This window comes from Tribolium madens, unplaced genomic scaffold (genome assembly GCF_015345945.1).
Source record: "Tribolium madens isolate multiple individuals breed KSU strain unplaced genomic scaffold, Tmad_KSU_1.1 Scaffold_20;HRSCAF=117;Tcas5.2_LG4, whole genome shotgun sequence".
NCBI classification, from domain to species: domain Eukaryota; kingdom Metazoa; phylum Arthropoda; class Insecta; order Coleoptera; family Tenebrionidae; genus Tribolium; species Tribolium madens.
This window is the reverse complement of record NW_025400985.1, coordinates 10,544,088-10,570,669: the sequence shown is the minus strand read 5'-3', so window position 1 is coordinate 10,570,669 and position 26,582 is coordinate 10,544,088. Positions and strand designations below refer to the sequence as shown.

Genomic DNA, 26,582 nt, shown 5'->3' with positions numbered 1-26,582 from the left:
TAAAACCGCCAATATGATAAGACTTAAAAAGCAGAGAAAAATCATTCTAAATCGAAAATCAAGAGAAAGATTAACTTTTTTTTCACTGAATTAGAATAATAATGTTTTAATTACAGATATGCTCGTTTCAGAGGTGAAGCAAAAAATGTTTTTCATTTGCATTTTTGGCGTAAACTCAAAGAAAAAAATCCTCTTGTAAACTCAATCCTGGGACATACTGTAGATTCTCCCAGCAATAGATTGAATTTTTTAAGTACGATGTGATCTAGAAAGACTGTCTGTTGGTAACAGATTTGAATGTAATTTTGTTAATAATTTGCAACATTGGAACCAGAAACGGTTTTACTTGACAAATACTTAAGGTACAACCCCTCAAAATTGTTGAATTGTTAATCAAACGCGTACTCCAATAGTAACTTTTAAAAATTAGAGTCAGGATTGCCAACAGATTCATTCATTCTGGATCACTTTATACCGTGCGATCAAAAAAGCAAAATTAAATTAGAGTAGGTAGGTGGTGATTAAAGTCCTTCTGATTTTTGACATCAAATGTCAGCGGAAACTTTGACAAGTTTGCGTTTCATTCATTTTGAGTGAAATAATGTTCACTTTGGAGGGGAAAATGTTTATTGCTGTACAAGACGAAAACGGTGAATGGCCATTTTCACTTTCAGTTTGTGTGGAAAATTTCTAGTCCAGATTCTCAGACAACGTGTTGCCAACTGTAAAATATTAATCGTCGCCTACTCTAATTTATTAATTGTTTTTTGATTGCACGGTATGTAATACCTATACTAAAAAATTAAAATAACTAAAAAAAAAATAATTCTAACAAAATAATAATAAGGTGTAATTAAAAGTTGTATGTTTTGATGATGAAAAAAAAGGGGTAGTGTGAATTGCGCTCAGTTTTAGAAACAGGTATACCTAATGAGGCTAATAAGGGTCGCTAATCCTTAAGGTGAACTGCGCTCAGCAGCAATACAACGGGGTACCCACCCATGGATTGGTGCTTCAAACTTTTAGGCAGCACTTCTTTGGGTGCACTTTTTAATAACCTATTGCCGCCGACACTTGATCTCTAGGATGCAAATTCTGAAATACCCTGTATTAAAAGATATGTTTTAATTAAAAAAAAGTATTGAAAGAGAAGCAAATAATAGATCGATCCACTTTTGTGAAATGTCTATCTTATAAGTTTGACCAAATTTTTTTAAAACACTGTTATGTAATTGTACAGGGTGCTGCATTTTGGATGTCCGAATAGGGAATCTCCGAAACTAAGAGGTTTAGCCAAAAACGAGTAATACATTCTGGGGCTCATTTTTTGAGAAAATAATATTTGTCAAAACCGCATCCCGCTATCGACTTTTGTTTTCGACTTATAGACAATAATTGACATTTTAGCGAAATCTAAAAAAATTTATATCTTCGTTGTTATAGAAGACACAGATTTGAAATAAAGACATTATACAGGCACTTTTTTACGTAGAATTTAATAATGTAGTTAACAATTTTTTTCAGTTGTTTGTTTAGCCGTAATAAAATAAACTTGTATTTTTTTTAATGGGAATCATAGATGGCTGTGTCATTTTTAAATAGATTGTTTTTTTCTTATCTAAAAAATATATATTTGTAACAAATTATTATAATACATTTTTAGTAAAAAAATATCTTTGATTTTTGTTCGCAGTTGGCCATGAAAAAATGTTGCATCTTTAACCAAAAGGATTTAAACTATATTATATTCAACCACTGTCACTAATGAAAGAGTTTTCTAAGTACTAAGTAATGGAAAAGATGCAAAATAAATTGTAAATCAACTTACTGGCGACTAATAACATTTCTTTGTTTTTAAACAAGCTATCATTACCATTGTAACTTCTAGTGATACATAGAGTGTTGTAAGAAAAAGCCGCTTTAATTCTTCAATAAAATATATTTTATATGACACAAAAATGACGATATGGCTATTCAAATACCCAAATTCCGTCTATGTGAAACGTTATTCTACCTCCATTAGATCATCAAAAAAATGTTTTTTCAAATTGTGTTGACTGTTGACACATTTGTTTTTCCTATTTTTGGATTTTTTAAAAATATCTAACAATTTTGTTCTGAGGCGCTCGGATATTTGTTTAATGCTTCTACCGTATCGTATTTTTTAAATCTTTATAATTTTATCTATTTTTTCATCTATTTTACAGTTCACAAAACTCTTATTGATTATTATTTACACATTTGGAGTGAAATAGTTTTTCCATGGCCAACTATTATCACACAAAATATATATTTCACTTTTTAAGTATAGTTATAAAAAAAATATTTTGTTACAAATATATATTTTTTAGATCAGAAAAAAATAAGCTTTTCAAAATTGCCATAGCCGCCTATGATTTCCATTTAAAAAAATACAAGTTTATCTTATTACGGCTAAACTAATAACTGAAAAAAATTGTTAACTACATTATTAAATTCCTCGTAAAAAAGTGCCTGTATAATGTCTTTATTTCAAATCCGTATCTTCTATAATAACGAAGATATAAATTTTTTTAGATTTCGCCAAAATGTCAACTTTTGTCTGTAAGTCGAAAACAAAAGACGATAGCGGGATGCGGTTTTGACCAATATTATTTACTCAAAAAATGAGCCCCAGAATGTATCACTCGTTTTTGGCTAAACCTCTTAGTTTCGGAGATTCCCTATTCGGACATCCAAAATGCAGCACCCTGTACATTACATTACATTAGCCTAGATATTTAATTTTTAATAATTTTATTCTTTATATCACACTGAGACATATCGACCCACCCGAGCGCAGTTCACTTAGATTAACGCAACGCAGGTATAGAAAAATCATTTTCTTAAGACCTACTAAAGATTTTATGACACATTATAAGAGATTAACCAAACGATGGCTTGAATTTGTAACCCTCCATAAATGGCACGTTCCTTTACAAATGTTGCTGCACCCACCAGAATAAAACAGGGCCGTATTTAAAACCAAAGTAGTGGTAGAGTTTTACCAAGCTATTATTAAAAAAAAATCTGCTTTATTTAATAATAACTTGTTAATAACCACCTGGCTTTTTTAAATTTCTTAAAATACTTGACTACATCAAAAACTATTAAAATATTTCAAGTATTTTAGACAAAAAGAAAGTAAGTAATCCGGCCCTGTTAAAAACTGACCTGTTTCAGGGTCCGGGTGGGTTCCACTAATTTATGATTTGTTTACCCTCTGGTTTACTCTTAACAATACCGCATTTAACTTAAAAGTAATAAAATTTTTAGTAGGTCTTAGCAAAATGATATTAGTATAAGTAAAATTTTTCTGAGCTATGTGTTAATGAATTATCAAACAAATCTTTAATATTAGTGATGATGCAAATTTATTCACAAAAATAAATAGGTACATAGGTAAAAATGAAATCACAATCGTGTAAAAAATATTTTTGTGCTCACAAACTCAAGATTATTTAAAATTCGGTGTGGGCGTATTCACCGATCCCCAAAACAGCATGGTCTTCGTCTCCTCATGCATAATAAAAAACAAAAATGGTACATCAGCCCTAACTGTAACCCTTCCCCCGTCCCTCGACAAACTAATCGACGTGGAAGCGGCCGCTTCAGTCCCACTTTCAGTAATATCCATATACACCTTATGAATCACATTGTCAGCATACAATCCAGGATTTTCAAACCTCTCCGCGTTATTTTGCCGGTTTAAATACTGTCTAACATTATCCAAAGTTTCCGCGATTCGGGGAGTTATCTCCCCATCGATCCTCCTCCCAACTTTATTTCCAAACTTCTTGTAGACAATTTTCTTAGGAGTAGTTGCATCCGTAACGACTTGCTCGCAAGTACTGACATTACTCATCGGGTTGAAAATCTGCGTACAATTGACAATTTCGCCGTTTCGGTTGAAGATAATGACATCGTTTCCGGTCGTGTTGACCGAAATTGGGTTTTGTATCGAGTTGCCGATAACCGGATTCGTGTCCGGAGTGCCTTTTCCGGGGGAAAGTAGCGCGAGGTTGGACTCAGCAGGATTGAAGAGTGTTGAGATTCCCAAAATTTTGAGCGATTTTTTTAAATCAATAGTTGTATCAATTCGCATTTTTGGGAATATGACGATAGCTCCGGTGTATTTGACACTGCTGACAAGCCGCTCGACTTGTTTAAAATCCAACTTGTCTTCGAGTTCTTTCAATTTCGTTTTATCCGAGTTATTGGGGATAACAACGTACATAGTGGTTTGATTGCCTTTGTAGGGAAACCCAATTATTTCACAGTTTAAATCCCGGTCTTTGTAGTAAGGAAACAAGCCCCCATTTGACATCATTTCTACCATAACGTCGCTTTTCGCCCCCCGACCGTCCGTATAAAACGGGCGTCTGGAATTTGAAAAAATTATGAAAGATTCTGAAAATGCGAAACCAAACCTTTTGGTGCTCCCGTCGAAAAACGGTTTCTCCCACTCTGCTTTAAAATACAAAGCGCTGGCCAAAATCACTTTAGTTGAGCTATCAGGAACTTCGTTTAAAATCTGGGTGATTTTTCCTTTCGTCCGCTCCGACACCCACGCATTTATGACCTGTTGGGCCGACTTTGGATTTGTTTCAAAATCGACGTTCAAAACCTCACTCTTGTACACCGACTCAGCTGTGTTTTTATAAATCTGCCTTATTGGGTAATTATTTTGAACAAAAACAGCATTCGCAATATTCACTTGACGGCCGATATCAAAACCTGAAGTTGTTTGCAATTTTTCTAGCAATCTCCCAAATTGTTCATGGACTAGTTGAGACTTATTATGGATGTCCACACCCGTCGCTAGCCCCATTATCGCCGAAATCTCCTCGAAAGTCTTACCATTGGAGCCCAAAAGCACAAGAGCTAGGGCTCCTAAAATCAAAATTGTAAAATTTTGCGTGAAAGTGAAACAATTCAAATACCAGCGATGTTTACAGGAGCAAACACAATACTTTCGTAATTGTTTGGCGACGAAGCAATTAGCGCTTTTTCCATTGCTACAGTGAGTTTAAGAATCCCTGAGGAAACGATTTTGTCTACGAATTGTTCATAAAGTGTGGTTCCTCTCAATTCGGTTAAGTTTGTTGGTAAAATCGCCTCAGATTGGCCCTCTTTCTGCATTTGGACGTAACCACCAGTTTTTTCGTCAGGAAAATACAATTGGCCATTTAGAAACGGTAAAAGTGTTGATATAATAATAATTTTTTTAGGCCACATCTGCAATAAAAATGGAAATAATGAAATCAATGATAAAAAATGCCTATTGTTGTGATTCGTTCAATAATATAACGGGGCTCGGATTAAATATAATTGCATGATGCGGATGTAGAAATGGCTTTGAGGAAGTAATTTTTTACAAATAACGCCGATTTTAGTACCTAAATCATGGAAATTTTTGTGCAAATTAAAACGTTAAGCTGGTGTTATAATAAAATCTTTAATTATAATTATGTGCTGTTCACTGAGAAATTAAACTATAAAATCCGGAAATTCCCTCAGATTTTAATCAAGCTGCATTGACCGGAAAAATAAAAAAAAAAACAAAAGAATATTTCAATCATTCAAAATTTGTCAATAAAACACATCATTGACCGAATGTTAATTTATTTCTGTTAAGGTTCATTGAAATTGATAAATTTTCAAGGGAAAACATTTATTAATTTTTTTTTTGTAAAATAAAAATTTAAAACGCAAACTTTTCAGTGTTTAGTAAGTCTGTTTAAATATTTAGTTATATAATTAGTTTTTGGTAGAAAAATACCGAATGTAATCAAGTCCCAAGTTGAAGATTTTACCTTGACTCAACGTTTAAAATTAATTATCACTTATTTACAACAAAAGATTAGCACATGTTATCAAAATGAGAAATTGTCCAAAGACGTAATTTTCCTAAAACACTCTTAAAACTACACAGCACCAACAGCACAACCTATAATCTGTTTAAGAATGAATCCATGTGCAACAAGCTGACCTTCTGGTCCCCACTTCTGTTGATCACTGTAAACCCAGAAGACCTCATCATATTTGAGTTTTTCTCGATTAGCTTCCTAGTAGAGATCCTAATTACATAAAATTAGTGTTTGAAATTTAGTTTTGTTTGACTGCAAAAATAAAATTTGCGGTCTACTTATTTCGATTCAATGAATGGCAATTTGGTATTTTTTCAGTTATTGGGTCAATGTTGCTGTCCATCATTAATTATATTTGTTACCTCAAGATGTGGTTAAGAGATTATTTATTTTTGGTGCTTCGACAAACTTTGTGAAACATAAATAACTATTCAGGTTTTCAATTACCACTCTTTGACGAAATTTAAAAACGTGGAAATTTTGTTTATTGTTGGGGTAAATCACTAGTTTTATTTATAGAATTCCCAATAAAAATGATAATGAAATAATAAAATTGTTTAAAAGCAACAAAGATCAATGATGTAAATCCATTGTCGTAGTATGAATTAATAATGAGATAAATTGAAGGTTACCAATTTGTGTGCAGAAACGTGTAGGTGGTTTTAATAAATTATGGAAATATTAAATAAAATTGGCTTAATGGTTGTTTAGAATAGTTTTTTCTAACCGATGCACCGGGAATAAATTAAAACGAAATTTTATTGAAACAATAAAAAACGTAAGAGAATGAAAAGATGAATCAATGAGAGAAGAAAAAAAATTTTCGAGTTTGAGTTGTTATTGTTTAGATTTTTATTTGTTTTAGTTGTTGTTTAATTGTCTTCTTATTTTTTGCGAATTTTATGCTTTTTATACTTGTTTCTTTACCTCGATGCGTGAAATAATAAATTTTAATTTCTTATTAATTTGCAGAGTCACAATTTTACACAACTTTCCAATTTAGAACTGAATTTAGTATATACTCTGATCCTCCTGAACTATTTATTGTTCTTTTTTATTATGCTTAGTCATAACTTGCTAATTTGCACTTGTGTCACCACAATTTAAACTAAGTGTTTTCTGATGTTACACCATTTCCGCACATTTAAAATCAACTGAAGTAAAATTGATTAAATACTTGTCACCACATAAATAAAATTTCAATAAACTCAATGGAAAAACCGAGGGATCACAGCCGTTTTCTTTGTCATAAAAAATGTTACACATTTTCATAAAAAGTATTTATTTGTCATAAAAGTTATACTTTGCCGAAACTCTTCTAAAAGCAGTAAAATTCACCGACTTGATAAAGTATTCTACATAATAACAACCTTGTAAATATAAACAATAATTAAATTGAGTTTGCAACAAGTTAAATAGACAAAAATTAGCTTTCGTATTAAAAATATGCACACATCTAGCTTTTCTACAAAAGTACAAATACTATCAATTTCTGTCTCAAGTCATAATGTGTTGCATTGAGTCATAAACCCGCTCGTAGGGATCCTCATCTGGACTATCAGGACTTGTACTGAGAATTTCTTCGGGATATTGTTGCACACCAACAAGGGGAAGTCCCAAAATCATCCGAATATTGTCGGTCAAATGTTCGGCTTCTTTGATTTGGTGAAAAATTCCTTCGGCTTTAACTAAAATAGCTGAAACGTCTAGTTTTCCACACAGGTCATTAATGTGCTAAAACAAACAAATCACTCACTGTTAGCAAACGACATAAACAAACCTTCAGAATTTCAGTGAAGCCGTAATTATTTTCCATAAGTTCTTGTTTTTCCGTTTCTAAAATTGCGACGCAGATTAACAAATGAAAGTTCTCGCACGGCAGCCCTGTCCATAAGACCTCCCATAACCGCATCACATCGTCATAATTTAGTTCTCTTTTAAACCAAACTAGCAGCCACCGGAAACAGAAGAACATGTTACCAGAATCGTGTTTGTCTAAGTAATTAACAAGTTGAGGTTCGATGAAACCAAGCAAAGTGTGCAAGTTTTGGAGCTGTTCCTTCATCCCGGCTTGGTCTATGTCGAAATTAGAGCTCTGAAAATGTCATCTTTCAAGAAAAAAAAATAGTTGAGGGAAGATTTATTACAATTTTATTCATAAATCCTACGAAACACCAAAAGGCGTCGACTTCGTTTTTGAGGAGGTGCAAAATGGGCGAAAGCAAGTCGCTCATGCCTTGAACGTAACCTAGATCAAAGTTGTACATGATGTAAGTCATAAGAATATCGTAGAGTAATTGCAAATTCGGATTGTTATCTCCGGCGTAAAAATCCAACGTCCGGTCTGTCCTATTGACGTCCTTTTCGATCAGATTTTTCCGTTCGCGATAATCCGAGAAATTATCCTCTTGCACTTTTGTCATTCGTTTCCACTGAAGTTTCATATTGTAATACTCGTCGTTTTTTTCGCATAGCAGTTTCTGGCGTTCGGCTTGGGTGCTATCCCAGGGGAAGTAATCCAGGAGATATTTCCACACTTCGTAGCGCAAATTCGGCGCCACTCCCTGTGTATTTATGTCAAGATTATTTTCCTATGTTGTGATGATGTAATGCATTACTTACTCCTCGGAATATCATAAGTTTGATTTGTTCAACATCCTCGATTTTACCTTCGTGGTTTTGAAGATTTTTCCACTGTTCGGCACTCAAGGGTCGCCCTCGGGGGTAGTCTTTTCGTTCAGGGAGTTCGGGAACTTTGGCTATGACTTCGTAATCTCCTTGAGAATGTGAACTTGCATACTCGGTAAGACTTCGATGCAACAGTTCTCTTTGATCGTCGTCGATATCTCTTTGATCTGGACTTCTGTAAACTTAGGCAACTTTGTTACTCTTCTCAGGATAAAAATGGAATATTAAGAAAATTACAGCAACTTTGGTTGATATGTTTCCCAGAGGATTATTTATACAGAACAATGAAAGAAAAAACATTTTAAAACAAAGAATAGTATTTGATAATTATGACATGCATTATAGTTGCAGATTTTAGCTGTTTACAAAAATTAATACAATGTGATAAAAAAGTCTTTCTGTCGAGTAGGCGTACTAAATGTTAAAAAATGTTTTGTAAAAATGCTAATATTGATCTAATTAAGTTGAATAATTCTATGAAACTTTTCAAAACATCCTAATATGAGGATGTGTTAAGTCAAGTGAGGGTCAAGTCAGGTCTACGCTTACTTAATAGAAAAACTTTTTGATCTCGTTGTGTAGTTGTACACATTGTCTTATAAATCCTTTTTTATTGTATAATATTTATATATCAAAAAATAACAGTAATTTTTATAACTAGTTTTAGAACAAAAAAGAAATAAAACGTTCATGGATCGAGTTTCAGAAATCATATTTTTCTACAACCATGAAAAAAGTTTTCACATTGAAATTAATACACGAAATTGGTCATTTGTTGTTAAGTGCACAGGACAATATTTCTTTTAAGATAAAAAATTAAAAGTGCCGAACAGCGATCAAAATTTTGCCAAGAGTCTGGGAAATTAAAAACTTTTTAATACATTTTTGAAAAATTGTATACAAGGTGTTCCAATAAAAACGAGCCACCCCGAATATTTCAGAAACTAAAAAGACTTTGCAAAAACGCGGAAACAGGTTAATTTTGTTTTTAAAAGGGTCATTTTTAAGCAATTTTAAAAGCACCTTCACTAACCCTTTACCCTCTATGCCACTTAACTCTAAAATGTGAAATAGCACCAACCACTAGTGATACAAAAAATGAAAACAATTTTAAAATGCGGTTTAAAAGCTTTTTTCCAAAATGAAATGATTTCTATACATTCATAAAATATCGGCAAAAAAACTAATCTTTTAGCAGTCAGTACGTACAAAGGAACTTTTTCGTTTCTTACAGCTCCAATAATACTAACAATATTATATATACTATATATTATATATACTAATAATAACAATATTAATAAATTTCTTGTATTTTTTTTTAATAGTTTTTATTAGAAGTAATTACTAATTAGGAACATTATCTTTTGCGAATATCTTATGAATAGATAATTCCATTTAACTTTAGAAAAGAGGTTTAAAGAACATTTTAAAAACACTTTCAGTTGATCTGTCGCAAGTGAGTCGGTGTCATTTGAAATTCCAAAACTGAGGTGGAAAAAGTTAGAGGGTTAGTGAGGGTGCTTTTAAAATTGTGTTAAAAATGTCTTTTACAAAAACAAAATTAACCTGTTTCGTTTTTTTTTTTGCAAATTCTTTCTACTTCTTTTTATTAGAACACGCTGTATCTCATGAATGGATGGTCTGATTCAATTTTGGTAAAAAGTTTTGAACAGCTTGTTAAAATAACTTTCATTTGATGTGCCCCAAGTAGGGTAGTGGTATTTAAATTTTTAAAGGTGTATGGGAGTTAGGGGGTTACTGGGCGTTCTTTAAAAATTAGGCCAAAAAATGTCCCCCTCGGAAACAGAATTGACCTATTTTGTTTTTTTGCAGTCTTTTTAGTTTCTGAGATATTCAGGGTGGCTCGTTTTCATTGTATGTACAGTTGCGGAATTAAAATTTCGGGCAGTATTTTTCTGTCACCTTAAAAAGTTTACTCTAAACTACTTTTTACTGTCATCTTGACTGACATTTGACAACTAACTTTTCTGTCGGTAACCCTATTTTTGAAAGTAAATAGTTAAGTCAAAGTGACATAACTCTGACAAGAGTAAAAAATGAGGTTATTAATGTAAAGGTTGTTATAGACTTTATTCTACTGCCCGAAATTTTAAACTGTCCTCAAATGTATAAATTTCCGGAAGGGGTAAAATCGGCAACAGCACATCAAAATTAGTTCCTTTCTGTAATAAATATTTTAAATTATTGAGTGTAGACACAAAGTAGTTCAAAATGTATTCTAGTGTTGCCAATTTATGCTATCTTCTAAATATTCAAATTTTCAAAACCAAGCAGCGTAGAAAAATTAAAAAAAGCATATTTGTGTTTCTTTTAACGTTTTTTATAACCACATAAGGATTATCCGACCTTTGTGATTGTAGACAGATAAATAAAATACATTTTACGTCACCCTACATAGTATAAAACAAAAGAGTTGATTAAAATCTTCCATCTATTCTACTTTAGACAAACATTTAAAAAAAAAATCAATTTAATGTCTCATATATCAATAATTAGTTTTGTGAGTGTTGTATTAATTTTTTAAGTGTTGAATTTTCCTTTTTCCAAGATGGGACATATTGAATAACAAGAATTTTATTCAAGATCTTCAAAGTAAAGCATATTTTTTGCTATATTTTTACTGAGAAAACATAATAATAAATATTTGCGATGTGTTGGAAAATAAACCAATAAAAATGTGTACATAATTAACTATATTTTTTCCAGTGATAGTAGGCTTTGTAGCTTTTAAAAATAGCAAAAAAAAACAAAGAAAGTTTTCGCGTAATTTTATGAGTTAACAAGCCCAGAAGTGAATCCAAAATAAAAAAAATTCAATCAAATTATTGTTTATTTCCACCAATTTATTGCCTTAAAAAAGTTTAATCTAGCGCTGGAAAAATTATAGAATAGATTGTAGAGCGCAATTTATTTTTTAAATCCACTAAAGTTGAACACTAAGTAATAAAAGAAGTTTAGATGTTTCATAATTATTAAAAACAAGACACGTTATCTTTAATACCATTGTACTTGCAGTATGAATCATCGAGGAGAGGAATCAATGTTATCAATGCAGGATTTTCAATTAAATTAATTAAAAATAATTGCGTTTTCCACACCCCACTTACCAAAATCGGTGACTTTGGCAAAAGTCTCTAGTGTGGTTTCATAAGGCCTATCATGAAAACTTTTCACAAGCTTCCACAATGTGGGTGGAGGGTCTTGAAAGATATTTAACTCAGCAAAAGACTTGTCCAATTGTGCTGCCTCAAGACTATCATCATGTATAACAATAAAAAGATGCTTATCTCTTTTCGCAGGTATCGTTTTAAGCATGCCCCTTAAAACAGTGATTAAATAATCACAATTCCCGTGTTGAAACATAAAACAACACATAACTTCAGATTTGCCATCAAATAGAGTCAATTGACGATTCTTATTCGAAGTTTTGAAACTTTTAATATCGTCGAAATTGACTTTTAAGAGTTTGGGCTTGATTGTTGAATCTGGTGGGAGGCTTTCACTGTAGGTTCTCGACCGTTTCTGGACAGTATTAACAACAGCCCATTCTTGATCTTGGACGTCTGAATCAACAGTTACATCATTTGGCTTCCACTCAAGACATCTCCTGCAATGCGAATTTGCATATTCTGTTATGTATAAAGTTCCAACAAGGTTCAAATAGTTGACGAAAGACGCCTGTGCAGTCTTAAGTTGCACCCCGTCCTGGGAGAAAATCTCCATACATTCGGTTAAACTGTCACCCATTTCTTCCAATCACGCTTTAATTAGAACTTGAAATTAATTGTTAACAATGCACATGAGCAGTCATGGTCACGTTATTTTTATATGTGTTACATTAACCAGCACTTTCACAAATATTAATTACAAGTGATACACCAAAGAACATTCAAAATTTAAATCGTTAGTGTGAATCTAACGATAAGGTATCACGCTGTCTTTACCAACTGCAAAAACGACAAGCCAAAAACCTCGAAAGCCACAAAAACAAACATTGTTGATTTTAATGACGTTAGTGACATTTTCATTGACGTTTCTTTGACAGATGACAATGGAAAAGTAGCATGCGACTTTATCGGCGGCAGATTACAGTCGACTTCTCCTCCGGTAGATGTTACTACCAAAACAATCATTTAAAATCGACTTTGGAAAAACTTTTTCTTTAAATTTTTTAATCGAGTACAGTAAGAAAAATTTTAGACCATGCCGGACAAAAATATAAGACTTCAAAATTTTGACACTTCCTAAAAATTCACTCTAAAGCAGGCTTTAACGTCAAATTTGACTTTTTAAAACACCCAAAATGTCAAAATGTTAACTACTAAGGGCCGTTTTACATTTAATGACATTGATGTTTTATTTTTTGCTCGGCTACGCCTTGTACAAAAGTTTACTGTATTTTCTGATATTAAAATAAATATTTTATGTAATTTTAAATAGAAATAAGAATGAAATGCAGGTATTTTTATGTCTGGGGGCTGATTCGGTTTCGCATGCATCTTCGTGATTCAGGTAGATTCGCAGCGATATGGTTCGTTCGAATTTTGTAATAAGATGCAAATTGCACTTTATCAAATCTATAAATTTATCCGTCAATCTGTTGAGAAAGCAGCTCCGCAATAAAATTGGAGTGTTGCTCTTTCGGCGTATTATTAAAAGAGCGAGAGCACTGCACATATCCGGTATATGGCCCCATTGTGCGGTAAGATAGTTGAACAAATCCCGTATGCAAACGGTCGCCTGTGGAGTAAGGGGTGATCGGGTGAGGAAATATAAGGCTAATCGATTGCAACCCCGCGACTTGGTCTTATCGGCGTCCAGCAGCCGTGGTGCGTTTCGTTTCCGACATCTAAGTCAATATGCAAAATGCCGGATACACCTTATTATAGCACGTCTACATGATCATCCTCCTAGAAGCTTTTCCATTTCATTTAAAACCGAAGCGCTAGAGAAATAGCAAGCCACGTCGCTGGAAAATTTACACCATTTATCTAAATTTATTCGAATAAATCTAAACTCGCACAGGGATTTTATTCAACGCTTTTTTTTTAATGGATCATCGTTCACTTTATTAAAAAAGACAAATATTAAGCTCTGGACAAATTTGCCAGGACGAAACGTTACCTGCACATGTGGATAAACTCAAATTAAGGTCATGTGGACTGGACACATACATAGTGGTTTCAACCAAGTTTAAAGAAGAATCGCTTTATAAATAAGAATACCCGTTTTACCTAATTAGATAAAATTATTTAGAAAATGAAATAAAAATCAAAAAACTAAAACCAGTAATAAGTCTTATTAATTTATATTAAAAATACTGAATTATTAATACTGACAGTATTGTAACTCCTACATGTTTCGCGTAATTTTATTACGAAGCTTACGCCTAGCGTAGATACGCACACTCCAAAATGCATTTACAATTACAAATCGTTTATTTTATGTTAGTTTTCAGAAAAACGATTATAATGTATTCAAACAACAAAGAATAGATTTAATCATAATCTATCTATACTAATCACTAACTAATAAAGATTGTCGACAAAAAATTATTACCAATTGTTTTATTTCTATTATTTTAATCAAGCTCTTTTAATCTTGTTTTGTTGTTTTTTTGTTTTTTATTTTTCAATAATTTTTATTTAAAGAAAGAGAGTCAAAAGACAGGTTACAAATGCTTAAAATATTCTTTTACAGGGTGCGCCAGAACTCGTGCCCTATAGAAAAAATTGCTATGTAAGATACCAGAAACATGAAAAAAATGTTACCTATAAAATTTTTGAAGTTACACTTTGACTCTATTTATTTCTATTGGAAAAATAATTTTCCAAGTTTTTTTGCTACAGGCTATTACACTGGCGGACACGGAATTTTGGACGATTTGTCATTCGACTGACATAAAATTATAAAACCGGGCTTAGGCAACTAACTCACATTCTGTTTTTGTAATTTTTATCCTGAGAGCGAGAGAAAAAATGACAACAAATCAAAATAATTTATTTATCTTATAAGTATAAAAACACGTATTGCTGGCATTATTGTTTTGGAAAATCGATGCCAAAAATAAATTTTAACTAAAACCTTCAAATTTTAGTTTCCAACGTCAATCATAATGACAATAAAGCGTGTCTTACATTGACATTTTCTGAACTGTAATAAATTTGATGTCCAAAATTCCGTGTCCGCCAGTATCGAAGACGGATCAAGGAAGCTATATCCCAAATTGTAACTCTGTTTAATGTTATTTGTGGCTTTTATTGGCAAAATTTTTGTACCTTTAGTAAATAATTGTAAAAAACATACCTATACAAGATCATCAGTATCATTAAATAGACATAAAAATATGTCAAATGTCAAAAAATAAATGTCAAAATTTCTTGACAAATAGAATTTTTTAAACATTTTTTCCATGTTCTTGGTATCTTACTTGAAATTTTTCTCTGAGGCGCGAGTTCTGACACACGTAGATTGTAAAATATTTTGAAAAACATTTAAAAACCATCTACAAAATTAGAAATAAAGCTTCGAAATAATAAAATATTTGCGCATGGTTGGTTGTATCTAGTTTTAGTCTACTCTTTATTTTAATGTTTGCGATACTTTTAATATGCTATTTCGTTTTTCTCTACACTCTACAGCATAAAGAAAAAATTATCTTATATTCTAACGCTTTATGCTTACGTGTTTGTTGCTATCTACGTTTACGTCTTTAAGTGTTTTTATTCTACTTTTTGATTAATGTTTTATGTTTTTATATTTTACTTTTCATAAGATTGCATTCTTAACTTCGACTGTGGTTCTATTTTTACAAATTTACGCAATTACTTTTTGTTTATATTATTTTCTTTACGTTTTAGTATTTTTTAACATGTTTGCTATACGTACCCTGAGCCACTGGGGCTCCGGAATATGTCTCAGATTTTTTCTATACAGTATAAACAAATAGTATAAAATCAAGCATTTTTTGCTAAAACTACTTACTTTTCGAAAAAAATATCTAGTCCATTTTAAAGCACTAGGTATAAAAAGATGATTGAGTTTAAAAAATAAAATTCTTCGAAATATACTTTTGTTTTTAAGTTGTACAACATTTTCTTTGCTCAAAGACCATAATATAAAAATTAAAGCTACCGAAAAAGAATTTCCGTTGCGTCAAAATTTTTTTTAATAAATTGTTAAACTTGTACGTTTCCAACTCAAAACAAAGATTCTAATACAAATTTTGCAAATTTTTTTTTTACATTCTACATTATCTTTGCATTTCTAGTTTTGTAATTTTGATATTAGAGACAGTTTCATTAAGTCGAAAAATTCTAGAAACTTCAGGACTTTTGGACTTTTATATGTGGTGGGTTTTTGCAAAACGTTTGACGTAGCTTACTTATACTTATAATAAGTATCTAATACCAAAAATTGATAATGTTTTCTGTTTTTTCTACTTTTTGTTATCAAAATAATAATAAAAAATCAAAAATAAAGTATACATTTGCTTTACGCAAGTTTTTTGAACATATCAACTTATAGTTGATACTCGTATTACCTATAGTTTGGTAGAGTTGCTCCCCACATACCAGAGGTAAACAGAAAGTATCCTTATGATACCTAACGTTTCAATTTTTTAATTAATAAATGATACTAAAAAATAAAAATAATTCGAGTTTCCTTTTGATTTTAAATTTTACACAATTTTTAATTGTTTGAAATTGGCAACCTGTTTTTTTACAAAGCCTAAATGAAGGATTTCTAAAAAAACACCTACATTTCATACAATTTTTAACAAAGTTGCCATTTAAAAAAAGTCATAAACAAAATCAAATTTTCTAAAGGAAAATGATTTAAAAGAACTTCCATACTTTTTGTTCACCCTTTATAGCTATGCTAAACATTGTTTTTTAATTTTCTGTACATTTTTGCATTGTTTTCATTAAAATGTATAAAAATTTAAAACCGTTATAATTTCGTCATTTTTTTATTTCTGTTAGTTTTAATAATACAATAGCATTGTTTATGCACATTTTACATTCACAAGAAATAAAAACGGGTAAAAAAGCAAAGCACCCTTAATAACGTGAAGAAGTGCAAATAACACCTAAAATTGTTTGTCTTGAGTCGTAATAACGTTTTTTCTTTGCCAGTGATTTTATTTTTCCAAACCAAATTAAGTGTAACAAAAGCAATTTGAACCCATCGATCGACAACTGTTACGACCCAATATTCTCAAACGCTGTTCATTATAAGCACTCTTTTCTTTGTGCATGAAGTCTTTGTTGACCATTTTAACCTTATAAAGCCAAAATAAACTCTTCAACTTGGCCCAAACTTTCGTGTGAAAATTGGTGGATGCGCCAGTTATCACCTTCAAATTCCGAATACGGTTTTCGGTATAATTACACATATTTATCTATCACGGCACGTAACGTGTGTAAATAGGGGGCCGTCGTAGATAATCTAAACAGTTTAGAATCCGAAGTGTGAAATGTGCAATCCTTGGACTAATATATCCGTGCTTCGCCATTAATCATCTCGATCAGGAGACAGTTGGCCCGAGTGCCGCTTTCTGATAACCACCGTCAGGAATCCTTGCCAGCAACAGATACCGTATTTGCACAACACATCATTCTTTTTCTTCATTTGAATACTCGCTCGACTTTGAAATTGATCGCCGAATTCTTTAATAGTCGCTGAAAAATAAAATATTCATTCGCACAAAGCCAATTTAAGCCCCGATTTTAAAGTTTGGGCAATTATGCGTGCTCACACAGTAGTCGGCTGTGACACAACAATCGCAGCCTACTATATAGATTTCCGTAACAATAACATCTGACAGTCGCATGATGGATCGCTAGACAATATGGCGCGGAGGCTCTTTAGAACGATTTCAATAAGGGTGCTATTTGACCGCTGAAGAAGCCGGACTAAATGTAACGCGGCTCGCTGTGTAGGGTTGAGCTCAACCTGTCAAATTGTGATTTATGTTTTGCTTCAAATTTGGTTTCGCGCCGACGACACTTTTTGTTGCCACTCTAATGTCTTATTATTCGATTAGTAAGTGGCATTGTGCCAGGGGTGGGTGCTTTCTCACACGAACTTTTCACACATGTGCAATGCAAACATGAAGAAGCTGGAGCTGAAAGAACAGAGTTTGCTTTCAGAAATAATCCAAATCCTTCGTATTTTTACTAAAGGCTCTCGAGATAATTGTAAAGAATCGAATTTCTTCGTGACTGGACCAATAATACAATAATGTATTATGTGTAATATGTAATGTTTTACAGTCCCTGATGATGCGATATATTGAAATTGTAGTTAGTATGATCATTGTTGTGTTGCAGTCAGACAGAACAATATACAAAATAAAACATTATTTTAATACAGCGAAGAAAAAGCTAGCCTCAACACTGATACATTCTTTAAAACTTTGAAAACAATTTATTTTTATTTACAGGGTACCCCAGCTGTCCAGCGATTTATCGTTTAATTTTTTTTTATTATAGTAGATTATATACGATGTGGTAAATGGTTACCTGAAGGCTCAGATATCTTACTTTATTCAAAAATAATAAAATACTTGTTTTTTTCCGTTAAAATTTGACCCAAGCAAATTGAGTTTTTGACATTTGATGGTCTCGCAACCATAGCAACCTCGCAAATGCTTTATTTTTTTCCAACCACGAGATGTAATGACAAATTTCTTGACTTTCCAAAGCATGGGAATTACCATATTACTACAGTGATTGTGAATAAATAAATTTACTAACTCTAAATAAATACATGAGGAAAAAGAAAACTATTACAATATACAGGGCTGTGTCAGAACTCGCGCTCAAGATAAAACGTTCAAGTAAGATAAGATACCAAGAACATGAAAAAAATGTTTAAAAAATTCTCTCTCAAAAATTTTTGACATTTGACATTTTTTTATGACTATTTAAAGATACTGATAATTTTGCATAGGTATGTTTTTTATAATTATTTAGTAAATGTACCAAAATTTTGCCAATAAAAGCCACAAATAACATTAAACAGAGTTACAATTTAGGATACAGCTTCCTTGTTTCCTCTTCTAATAGCCTGTATCAAAAAAACTTGAAAATTATTTTTTCAACAGTAATAGAGTCAAAGTGTAAAATTTAAACTCTTATAACTTCGAAATTTTTTTAGATAAATTTTTTTAAAGATTTTTTCCGTGCTCCGGGTATCTTACCTTACATGGCGTTTTTCTCTGAGGCGCGAGTTCTGGTGCAACCTGTATACCATTAATACATTTTCATTCACAAACAGCAAATTTTGAACAAGAAAGTAACAGTCCTAGTAGACTAAATTATGCATGTGATGGATAATAAACTTAATATGAGTGGTATACAACATTTTTTAAATTTATACATGTCTTCCAATTAGGTACATACCTACATGATTTACGATTTTTTTTAGTCAAATTTTAATATTTGTTGTAAACCATAATTGACGCTTATTAAAGTGCCTACATAAAGAATTTGATGAAAAATTTTTGAGAAAAAAATGACAAATTTTTAGGTAAATTTTAGATATAATTATGATATAATGATGATCAAAACAAAAACTAATGATAATTATTTATTTAAAAAACGTAATTTTAGCATCTGTACTTCTTTGAAACTAAGTTAATTAAAATAAAAACTACTGAATTTACTAAACAAAAAAATTGTTTAAAAAATCTAGCAAACTTTTCTAACACTATAATATTTTATACTGTTTCTAGGTGCATTTAAGCTTACCTCTTATGTTGCCGTTAATATACGCTCTTTTATAAAATACGTCGTCAATCACAACGTATTTTTTAAGTACTCAAAATACACTTATTTTGGCATTTTGTTACTTTTGACAACTTTTTTTTATAATTTCTGAATTTAGTAAAATTTCTAATCCAATACTAGTGTTGGAAAAAATTTTGAAGACAACACAAGTTGTATAACTTAAAACTCTTGTTGTCTTATACTTATAATAGCTATAAAATAATATACCCTATATCTTTTCAAAGACCAAACGTTTTTTACCTATGACGCTTTTCGACCACGAGGTGGTCATCTTAAAGTGAAAATTAAAACTAAAAAAACTGCTATGGTTTAAAGAAACCACGATGCAAGTGAAACTTTTTTTCAATATACTCGTACTGATCAAAACACACAAATACATACCGCGGAGCACTTGCACGAATCAGTAAGAATATATAAATTCTGCACGGTCAGGTGTCTGTGTGCTCTGCCTAGCGCCTTTCACTTTAACCCTACTCCGCGGCCGGCTGTAATGCGACATGCGATAGATGGACGAAAATTTTAAAGCGATGAAATTAGAAAAAAAGGTTTGCTCTAAGAGCTAACACACGTGTACTATACAAAAATATCAGTGAGTTAAAAAGTAACTCACAAATGCGTCGAACTTTACCTCCTTTTTTACATACCTTATCCACTCAAATGAGCATAGTTAACGTTCAATTATTAAAAGGTGTTAAATAAAATTTCTTTTTTCTACTGCAATTACCTCACTATAGTTAATATAGTTTGAGTGTAAATCGGACGCTTTATGTCACGGGTGGATTTTTAAACCACGAGTGTTAACGAGTGTTTTATAATCTACGAGGTGGAATAAATTAATCGATTTACACGAAGACAAGTTGAATACAACATTTTATTCTTCGAATTAGATTCAACAAGGCTTAAAATTACTTTAAATCTATTAAAATAATCTGAAGTTTCGTAATGAGAAATATCAAACAATTCCTTACACAGGAAAAAAAACCGTAAATTTTGACAGTATCAAGAATAAAAAATTTAAATTTGTGAATCAGGTAGCTATAAAAACTGTAAAAAATCAGCAATTTGCAAACAATCTTAAATGTGTATTTACATCTAAAATAGGATAATGATAATTTGGTTGCAAGAATATGTATTCTTTGATGAGAGAGCCGGACTGGCTATGAGACAAAAGAAGACTTTTCTCTTTGAGACAAATCCATACTTAAAGGGTTAAAACTTTAGAAAAGAAGTTTTTAAATTTCAGTAACGATTAAATTTTTAATTACAATAGGTACATACGTTAATGTTTATAAGTAAATTAGAAATAAAGCTATTTTCAAGTGAAAGTATACAAATGTATCTAAAATTTGTACGTTTAATTTTTTTATTGAAAGTAGGTACTACAAAAATTTACATTGAAGTATGATTTAACACTATGTTACGAAAAAAAAGTCATATTGCTATAAGATCTTGTCCAGAGTTTTTTCTTGTTATAAAACTTGAATATTAAAAAATTATTGATTTTTACATTTTTGCGTAAATTCACAAACTCAGTTTTAATTTTTTGTTACGCGAAACTTCTCAGTCTCAGTAGGTAGTAGGTATATCAAAATTATCAACTACTTATTGACTATATTAATAGTAATTAGGTATTATAATAAAATGAAAACACATCAAGACTATTAAAATATTAGCAAAATTTAAAATGAAAAAAGGTTTGAGTTAGGATTTCGATAAATTGTGTCAATTTCGTTCGTTCAGAAGAATACGATGTGGTAGTTTCTGTGCGGCATCGGTTGAATTTATAAAAATGTCGAATTGAAAGAGCGTCCGCCCTTTCAACACATAAACCGGTGAAATAAATTTGCTTTTATACTAAAGTGATTCTATATCAACCTTTGGGAGAGCATATAATATTTTTATGGGGATTTCTGTGCAAAGAATGTATGATCTATAGATCTATAACATATAAAAGGCACATTTTATCGCGCGGCTACTATATACATATACACCGACTCTGATATCATTTTATGTGACATATTATGTATTAAAATCGGTTTTGCGATGCGGAAAATAGCCTATAAGTACCTCCATATTGTATTCGCACATTTTAACTGTGATGGATTCGCCTTCGCGGTCCACTCAACGCCATTGAGAAATACCAAACTTCTACAACATTTGCATTAAAATGTAATCTCTTATACGGAGATGTTGCCAACATGCAAACTTATCTCATTTAGATGATATACGATACAATCTTCGAACGCTTCATAATAAAACCAAATCGGATTATTGCAGCGCACACTTGCAATCAAAATCATTCCTTAATAATTTGTTTTTGGGAAAAAATTGTACTTTGTTACCCACAATTAATAAAGTTAATTTCTCATTATTTATGCAAATTTTGAGAAAGTCATTTTCTCAATCAACATCTATGTAGGTGTCATTCCAATGATACACACCTTAAACCTAATGAATGGAAGAGCCCTAAAAATCGACTCGCAGCTTACATCATAATAAAATCCACTGTTAATAAATTATAATTATGGTTTGCTCTCTTCGCTCGTCGTGATGCATTTATGTAGAAAGTTGAATATTAATTAAAGATTAATTGCTGCACTATTAGAATTTTTATGTCAAGAGGTGTCAGTTGGAAGAAATTCTCAAACGGCAAATTTGAACGCTGTTAAAGGTTAATTTGTGCTTCCGTTCGTGGCATTGTATTCTCCTAGAATTAATTTATTTTTAATTAAGCTTAAAAAATCAAATATTGTTTTTGCTGATTCGGGACACAATCGAAAACCGTTTGATTTAATTTCCGTTTGGAAATAATGCAAAATACCGTGCTCGAAAATGCATTTTTATTGAATTTTATTAATAAACTTTGTGTCTTTTAGAAGCCGTCTAGACAAGTTTTTGAATAACATCCGCCGGAAAAGCAATATTTCTCCGGTGAAATTATCTAAATTACTCCGAGATGAATTAATTATTACTGGAAGGAGTTTGTAAAGTTATCACTGTTAGCACATAGGTTCCAGCATACTTTATCGTGGAAATAATGTACTATGGCTGTTATAGTTGAGGTTATTGTGATCGTGGTGGTGCACAATGCATTTGCAGGTGATGCAACAATGATGTGGGAAACAATGCCCGATGTGCATGTTAGATAAACGGGATTATATCAATATGTCGTTATATTCAAGTATTGGAGAGCTTTGACACTGATGGTTGCGTTAGGCTTTGATTTTCGGTATAACACCGAATTATACTAACAATGTTTCCATCATCGTCTTATAACGCAAACTCAATCATTAATTATTATTCATAAACTGAAATAATATTGGCATGGCTATGAGCAGAATCTTTCGCGTTTAAATTGATTTAATTCCTATAATTATGCCAGTGTAATTGCAGACTTTTGGCTTCATTATTAAATTAATGATGGCTTAATTTAATTCTCACATTAAAATAATAAATTTATTCCCAGATATTGTCGATAGTGAGTACTCAGCTCCAATTAAAAAGTAAAAATCGGGGAAATTTTTGTTTGAGGGAATTGTCCTTGGAAAGAATATTTAAGCTGCATTGCAATGTAATATTTTTTATCTTTATGGTTTTATTTTGCATGCTGCCTTAAATCAGGTCACATGGTTGATATCAGAAAAATCCATAAAATTAAAAATTTACTCTTATTTTGCTTTATTTAAAAATATTTAGACCACACAAAGGTCCAACATATGGAACCCCATAATAATAACGTGTCCACGTGTAGATCATAAAATGTCGAAGCAGCTCGTAACAATTACTCATAAAGTATACAAAATGCTCATTTTAAAGTCTGTCCTAACAGAAATAAATGCGAGTGAAGAGTTTGAATGTGAATTATGTCGGCCATCTATCTTGCGAATCTATTATTTATGGGCAAATAGAATGTATCGATTGATGAACTATGCACCGTCTTGGCCATTCGTTAGGTGGTAGAAAAAATTCCGTATAAACAGATTTTGCATTGGATGTTGGCGTTATTAGAGTATGAATAGATAACTGTCTAATGCACAGATTAGACTGTAAAAACCGATTATGGGGGATTGAAACTAGATCGAAAAGCTGGAATTGAGTGTGCTTCTATTATGAATCAACCCTCCTATTATCTGACGTGTTAGTGGTCAGCATAAACAATAGCTGAATGTCAGATAGCCAAACACAATTACCTATATTTGTAAAAATATTAATCGCATTCATGAATAAGCTATGACAGTGTAGTATTAATGAGAAATCAGCCGCACAATAGCGATATGAAAATAGCAATTATAAAATTTGTAAAATTGCAGGACACGATTAATTTTCCGTTTTAAATTTGTTTCCACACAATAAACCGATTAAAAAAGTGTGTACATCCTCGCAGTGGAAATAAAAAATCACGGCCGCGCGCTATAGATCCCGCTACAAGCCACGAGGGAAGAAGAGTGCTTCGTGAAAATAATAACGGGAGTTATGAGGGGTGAAAAGCGCCCTGCTTTAGTGGATCAGCCGTATCTTCGTTACAAGTGAGAGATACAGACATGAACAGGGGTTATTTTGGTCCAATGTGTCGCATCACTAACCTACTGACCACCAGATCGAAGCTTAATTTTGACGTACGGGGACCGGAAGTGGCTTCTTTCGAATGAAATCTTGACTTGCCTTCAATTAAGATGTCGACGTGTGGGCGACCACAACTAACTCGTGCGACGTTTTTTAGACATTTGATTTATTGATAATACTGACATAAGACGGATAAGACGTAATTTGTAAAAAATCTGTCGATGCACACTGATTTGGACATGTGAGTGGGCAGACGATTTTAACAAGAACTCGGACCGGTCGAAAGGTTTTAGTGTAAAGGAGCGTTGACTTGTAATTTCGGAACTCGATATACTCGAGGCTTGGCTAGATTGTCTCGACTCGTGAAACCAAATGCCCAACATTTTTTAGACATTCAAGTGAGAGGTTTTTACTCGAAAAACGTCTTATTTTACATTTGTGTACGAATTTTTAAGAAATTTTATAGGTAACCTAACACACCTAAAATTTTTAAATTTAGCTTTCTTTAACTAGTGCTAAAACTTGAATAAACAATTATAAAGGGTCTTTTTTTAAAATTGGACGTCGCAGTTGGCCGTAGAAGACATCATGAACACATAAACAAATCAACATAACCTTACAATTACAATTTTAGTAGTAGGTATGCACAAAGTTAACCATCTTCATAATCTTCATCTTGGTAATCTTGTTGGGTTCGTTCATAATCAATTTTGCAAACCCAACTTCGACGTCGTATATGTTAAAAAAGATCCGATATTTTTTTATTAAAACTGGTATAGTTGTTTGTTTGGCAAGTGCTGTTTTTAAAACAATATGCTGAGGAGTGTTAATAATTTTATTTCTAACATTTGTTCTTGTTGAACTTTGTTCGAAAATATGACTAAAATTAAATTGAAATAAATAATAAAAAATCAGAAAACGTACTGTATGTTGCATTTCAATAGTTTGAACTTTTTTCGATTTCTTAAAAACATTGAATTTATAAAACTATAACAAAGAAATATGTGCATATTGTCTCTTTACTCTTTTTATTCTTATACATACCAGAATACAATTTTATTTTATTTTATTTTTCGAGAAGGATTTTTTAAATGCATATAAGTTTCTTTAACCTCCGATTATGTAAATAGACTTTTATTTGTTTTAAATAATAAAGTGTAAGATTTCTGTATAACTTTATAGTCAAGTACACCTATTAACAACTGATGCGGTACAATTATGGATTTTTTAATATACTTACATGTCTACAAAAATTCTCAAGTAAGTAAGGTATTATTTCGACATAGGGTAATTCCGGGAAAGATGGACCTATAAACGAAATAGATTTTGAAACTTACAAGCGCTTTAGAATAAGATCGCCTCTTTTGTAGGAAAAGTTAGGTAATTTTAATGTTTCAAGATAGAGTAAAAGATGACTTGAAAAAAATATGCCCTAACGAAATTACATACTACCTATGCAAAAACTTAAGTAAAGTCAACGATGACAAGTCTAAATTTATTATTTAATCACAAACATACTAATATTATGTATATTACCAATTGTAAGCTAAAAAAAGTGTTTTACTCAAACTTAATGATGCCCTGGTAATTGCCTTGGGTAGACATAAAATGCTTTCTAAAACACTTATACAATAAATAACTATTAAATGAACCTTATGTAGGTATAATAGTATAATTTAAAATTGTTTTGTAGCCTAAAATTAAGCCTCGTTAAAACAACTACTTTTGGTGCACTGTCTGTATCTTGGTAGGTATAGAATCATTATTTATAAAATGTTGCAAAATTGATGGAATGACTTTGAAAACGTTGATTGTTTATGAGGTACTCAAGCGAATAGAAATAATCTAAAACACCAATCTATGTACTTGGTAATATCCAAGCTTTTAATCAATATTGACAGTTGATAACCTGATGTCTGGTGTACCTAAGCGTCTTCTTTATCGTTAAGAAAGTCTAATCAATAAAATCGCTTCGATTTTAAAGTTCTGGTCGTTCATATAGAGAGAATTTGTTTGGTTAAAATGTCAGTTATTCTTGTTGTGTTTAATAAAAATGGCGTTTAATTTTTTTGTAGTGTCCTTGTTCGTTCGTCCGTTTTAAAACAAAGAAGTGCATTGGTATGGAATAAAAAGCGGCCCGCACACCTCGTATTGATTCCGCAGCGACAGCCCGGTGACATTCTTTATCAATACGTCACAGCTCATATTTCAAGTTCTCTTGCATCCGCCCTCAAAGCTACAAAGAAACTAAGTTCTTTCAGTAGCGGAGGGTGGGCGGTAGCTGAAGTCGCGTAGAAGGGCACCAATGGACGTTTGAGGCGCAGCCGCTCTATCCAATAGGCCGTGGCGAGTGCGTGACGAAACAAGCCCCGCCTCCCGGCACTTGCAGCACTTTTTCCAAATGTTTTTATTTATTACATTTGTACCCGGCGAGTGTACCGGTCGTGTCCGCACCAGTCGAGTACAGAGTGTACCCCGTGCGCACAACGCCCCGCCCGGCCAAACAACATCCGAACCCTCACTGTTACGACATCTCTTCTGGGTGATGGACTCTGGTGCAGTGCTTTAGGTGTTCGCGTCGCGATGGACAACTCCGGCATGGATTCCGCCAGCGAGCACAGCAGCC

At 32.1% G+C, this 26,582-nt stretch overlaps 2 protein-coding genes across 2 annotated transcripts; both read right to left on the bottom strand.

Moving 5' to 3' along the window:
* Positions 1-3,368: 3,368 nt before the first annotated feature.
* LOC123004877 (serine protease inhibitor 28Dc) lies at positions 3,369-6,003 on the bottom strand. Its single transcript, XM_044398384.1, has 4 exons — positions 5,835-6,003; positions 4,962-5,256; positions 4,449-4,911; positions 3,369-4,400 (listed from the first exon to the last, which is right to left on the bottom strand). The coding sequence occupies exons 2-4, from the start codon at positions 5,254-5,256 to the stop codon at positions 3,476-3,478; spliced, it is 1,683 nt and encodes a 560-aa protein (XP_044254319.1). The 5' UTR covers positions 5,835-6,003; the 3' UTR covers positions 3,369-3,475.
* Positions 6,004-7,153: 1,150 nt separating this feature from the next.
* On the bottom strand, positions 7,154-12,629 carry LOC123004876 (TBC1 domain family member 15). The gene is made up of 5 exons (XM_044398383.1): positions 11,705-12,629; positions 8,511-8,758; positions 8,036-8,452; positions 7,669-7,983; positions 7,154-7,622 (listed from the first exon to the last, which is right to left on the bottom strand). The coding sequence occupies exons 1-5, from the start codon at positions 12,342-12,344 to the stop codon at positions 7,386-7,388; spliced, it is 1,857 nt and encodes a 618-aa protein (XP_044254318.1). The 5' UTR covers positions 12,345-12,629; the 3' UTR covers positions 7,154-7,385.
* Between the last annotated feature and the right edge of the window lie 13,953 nt (positions 12,630-26,582).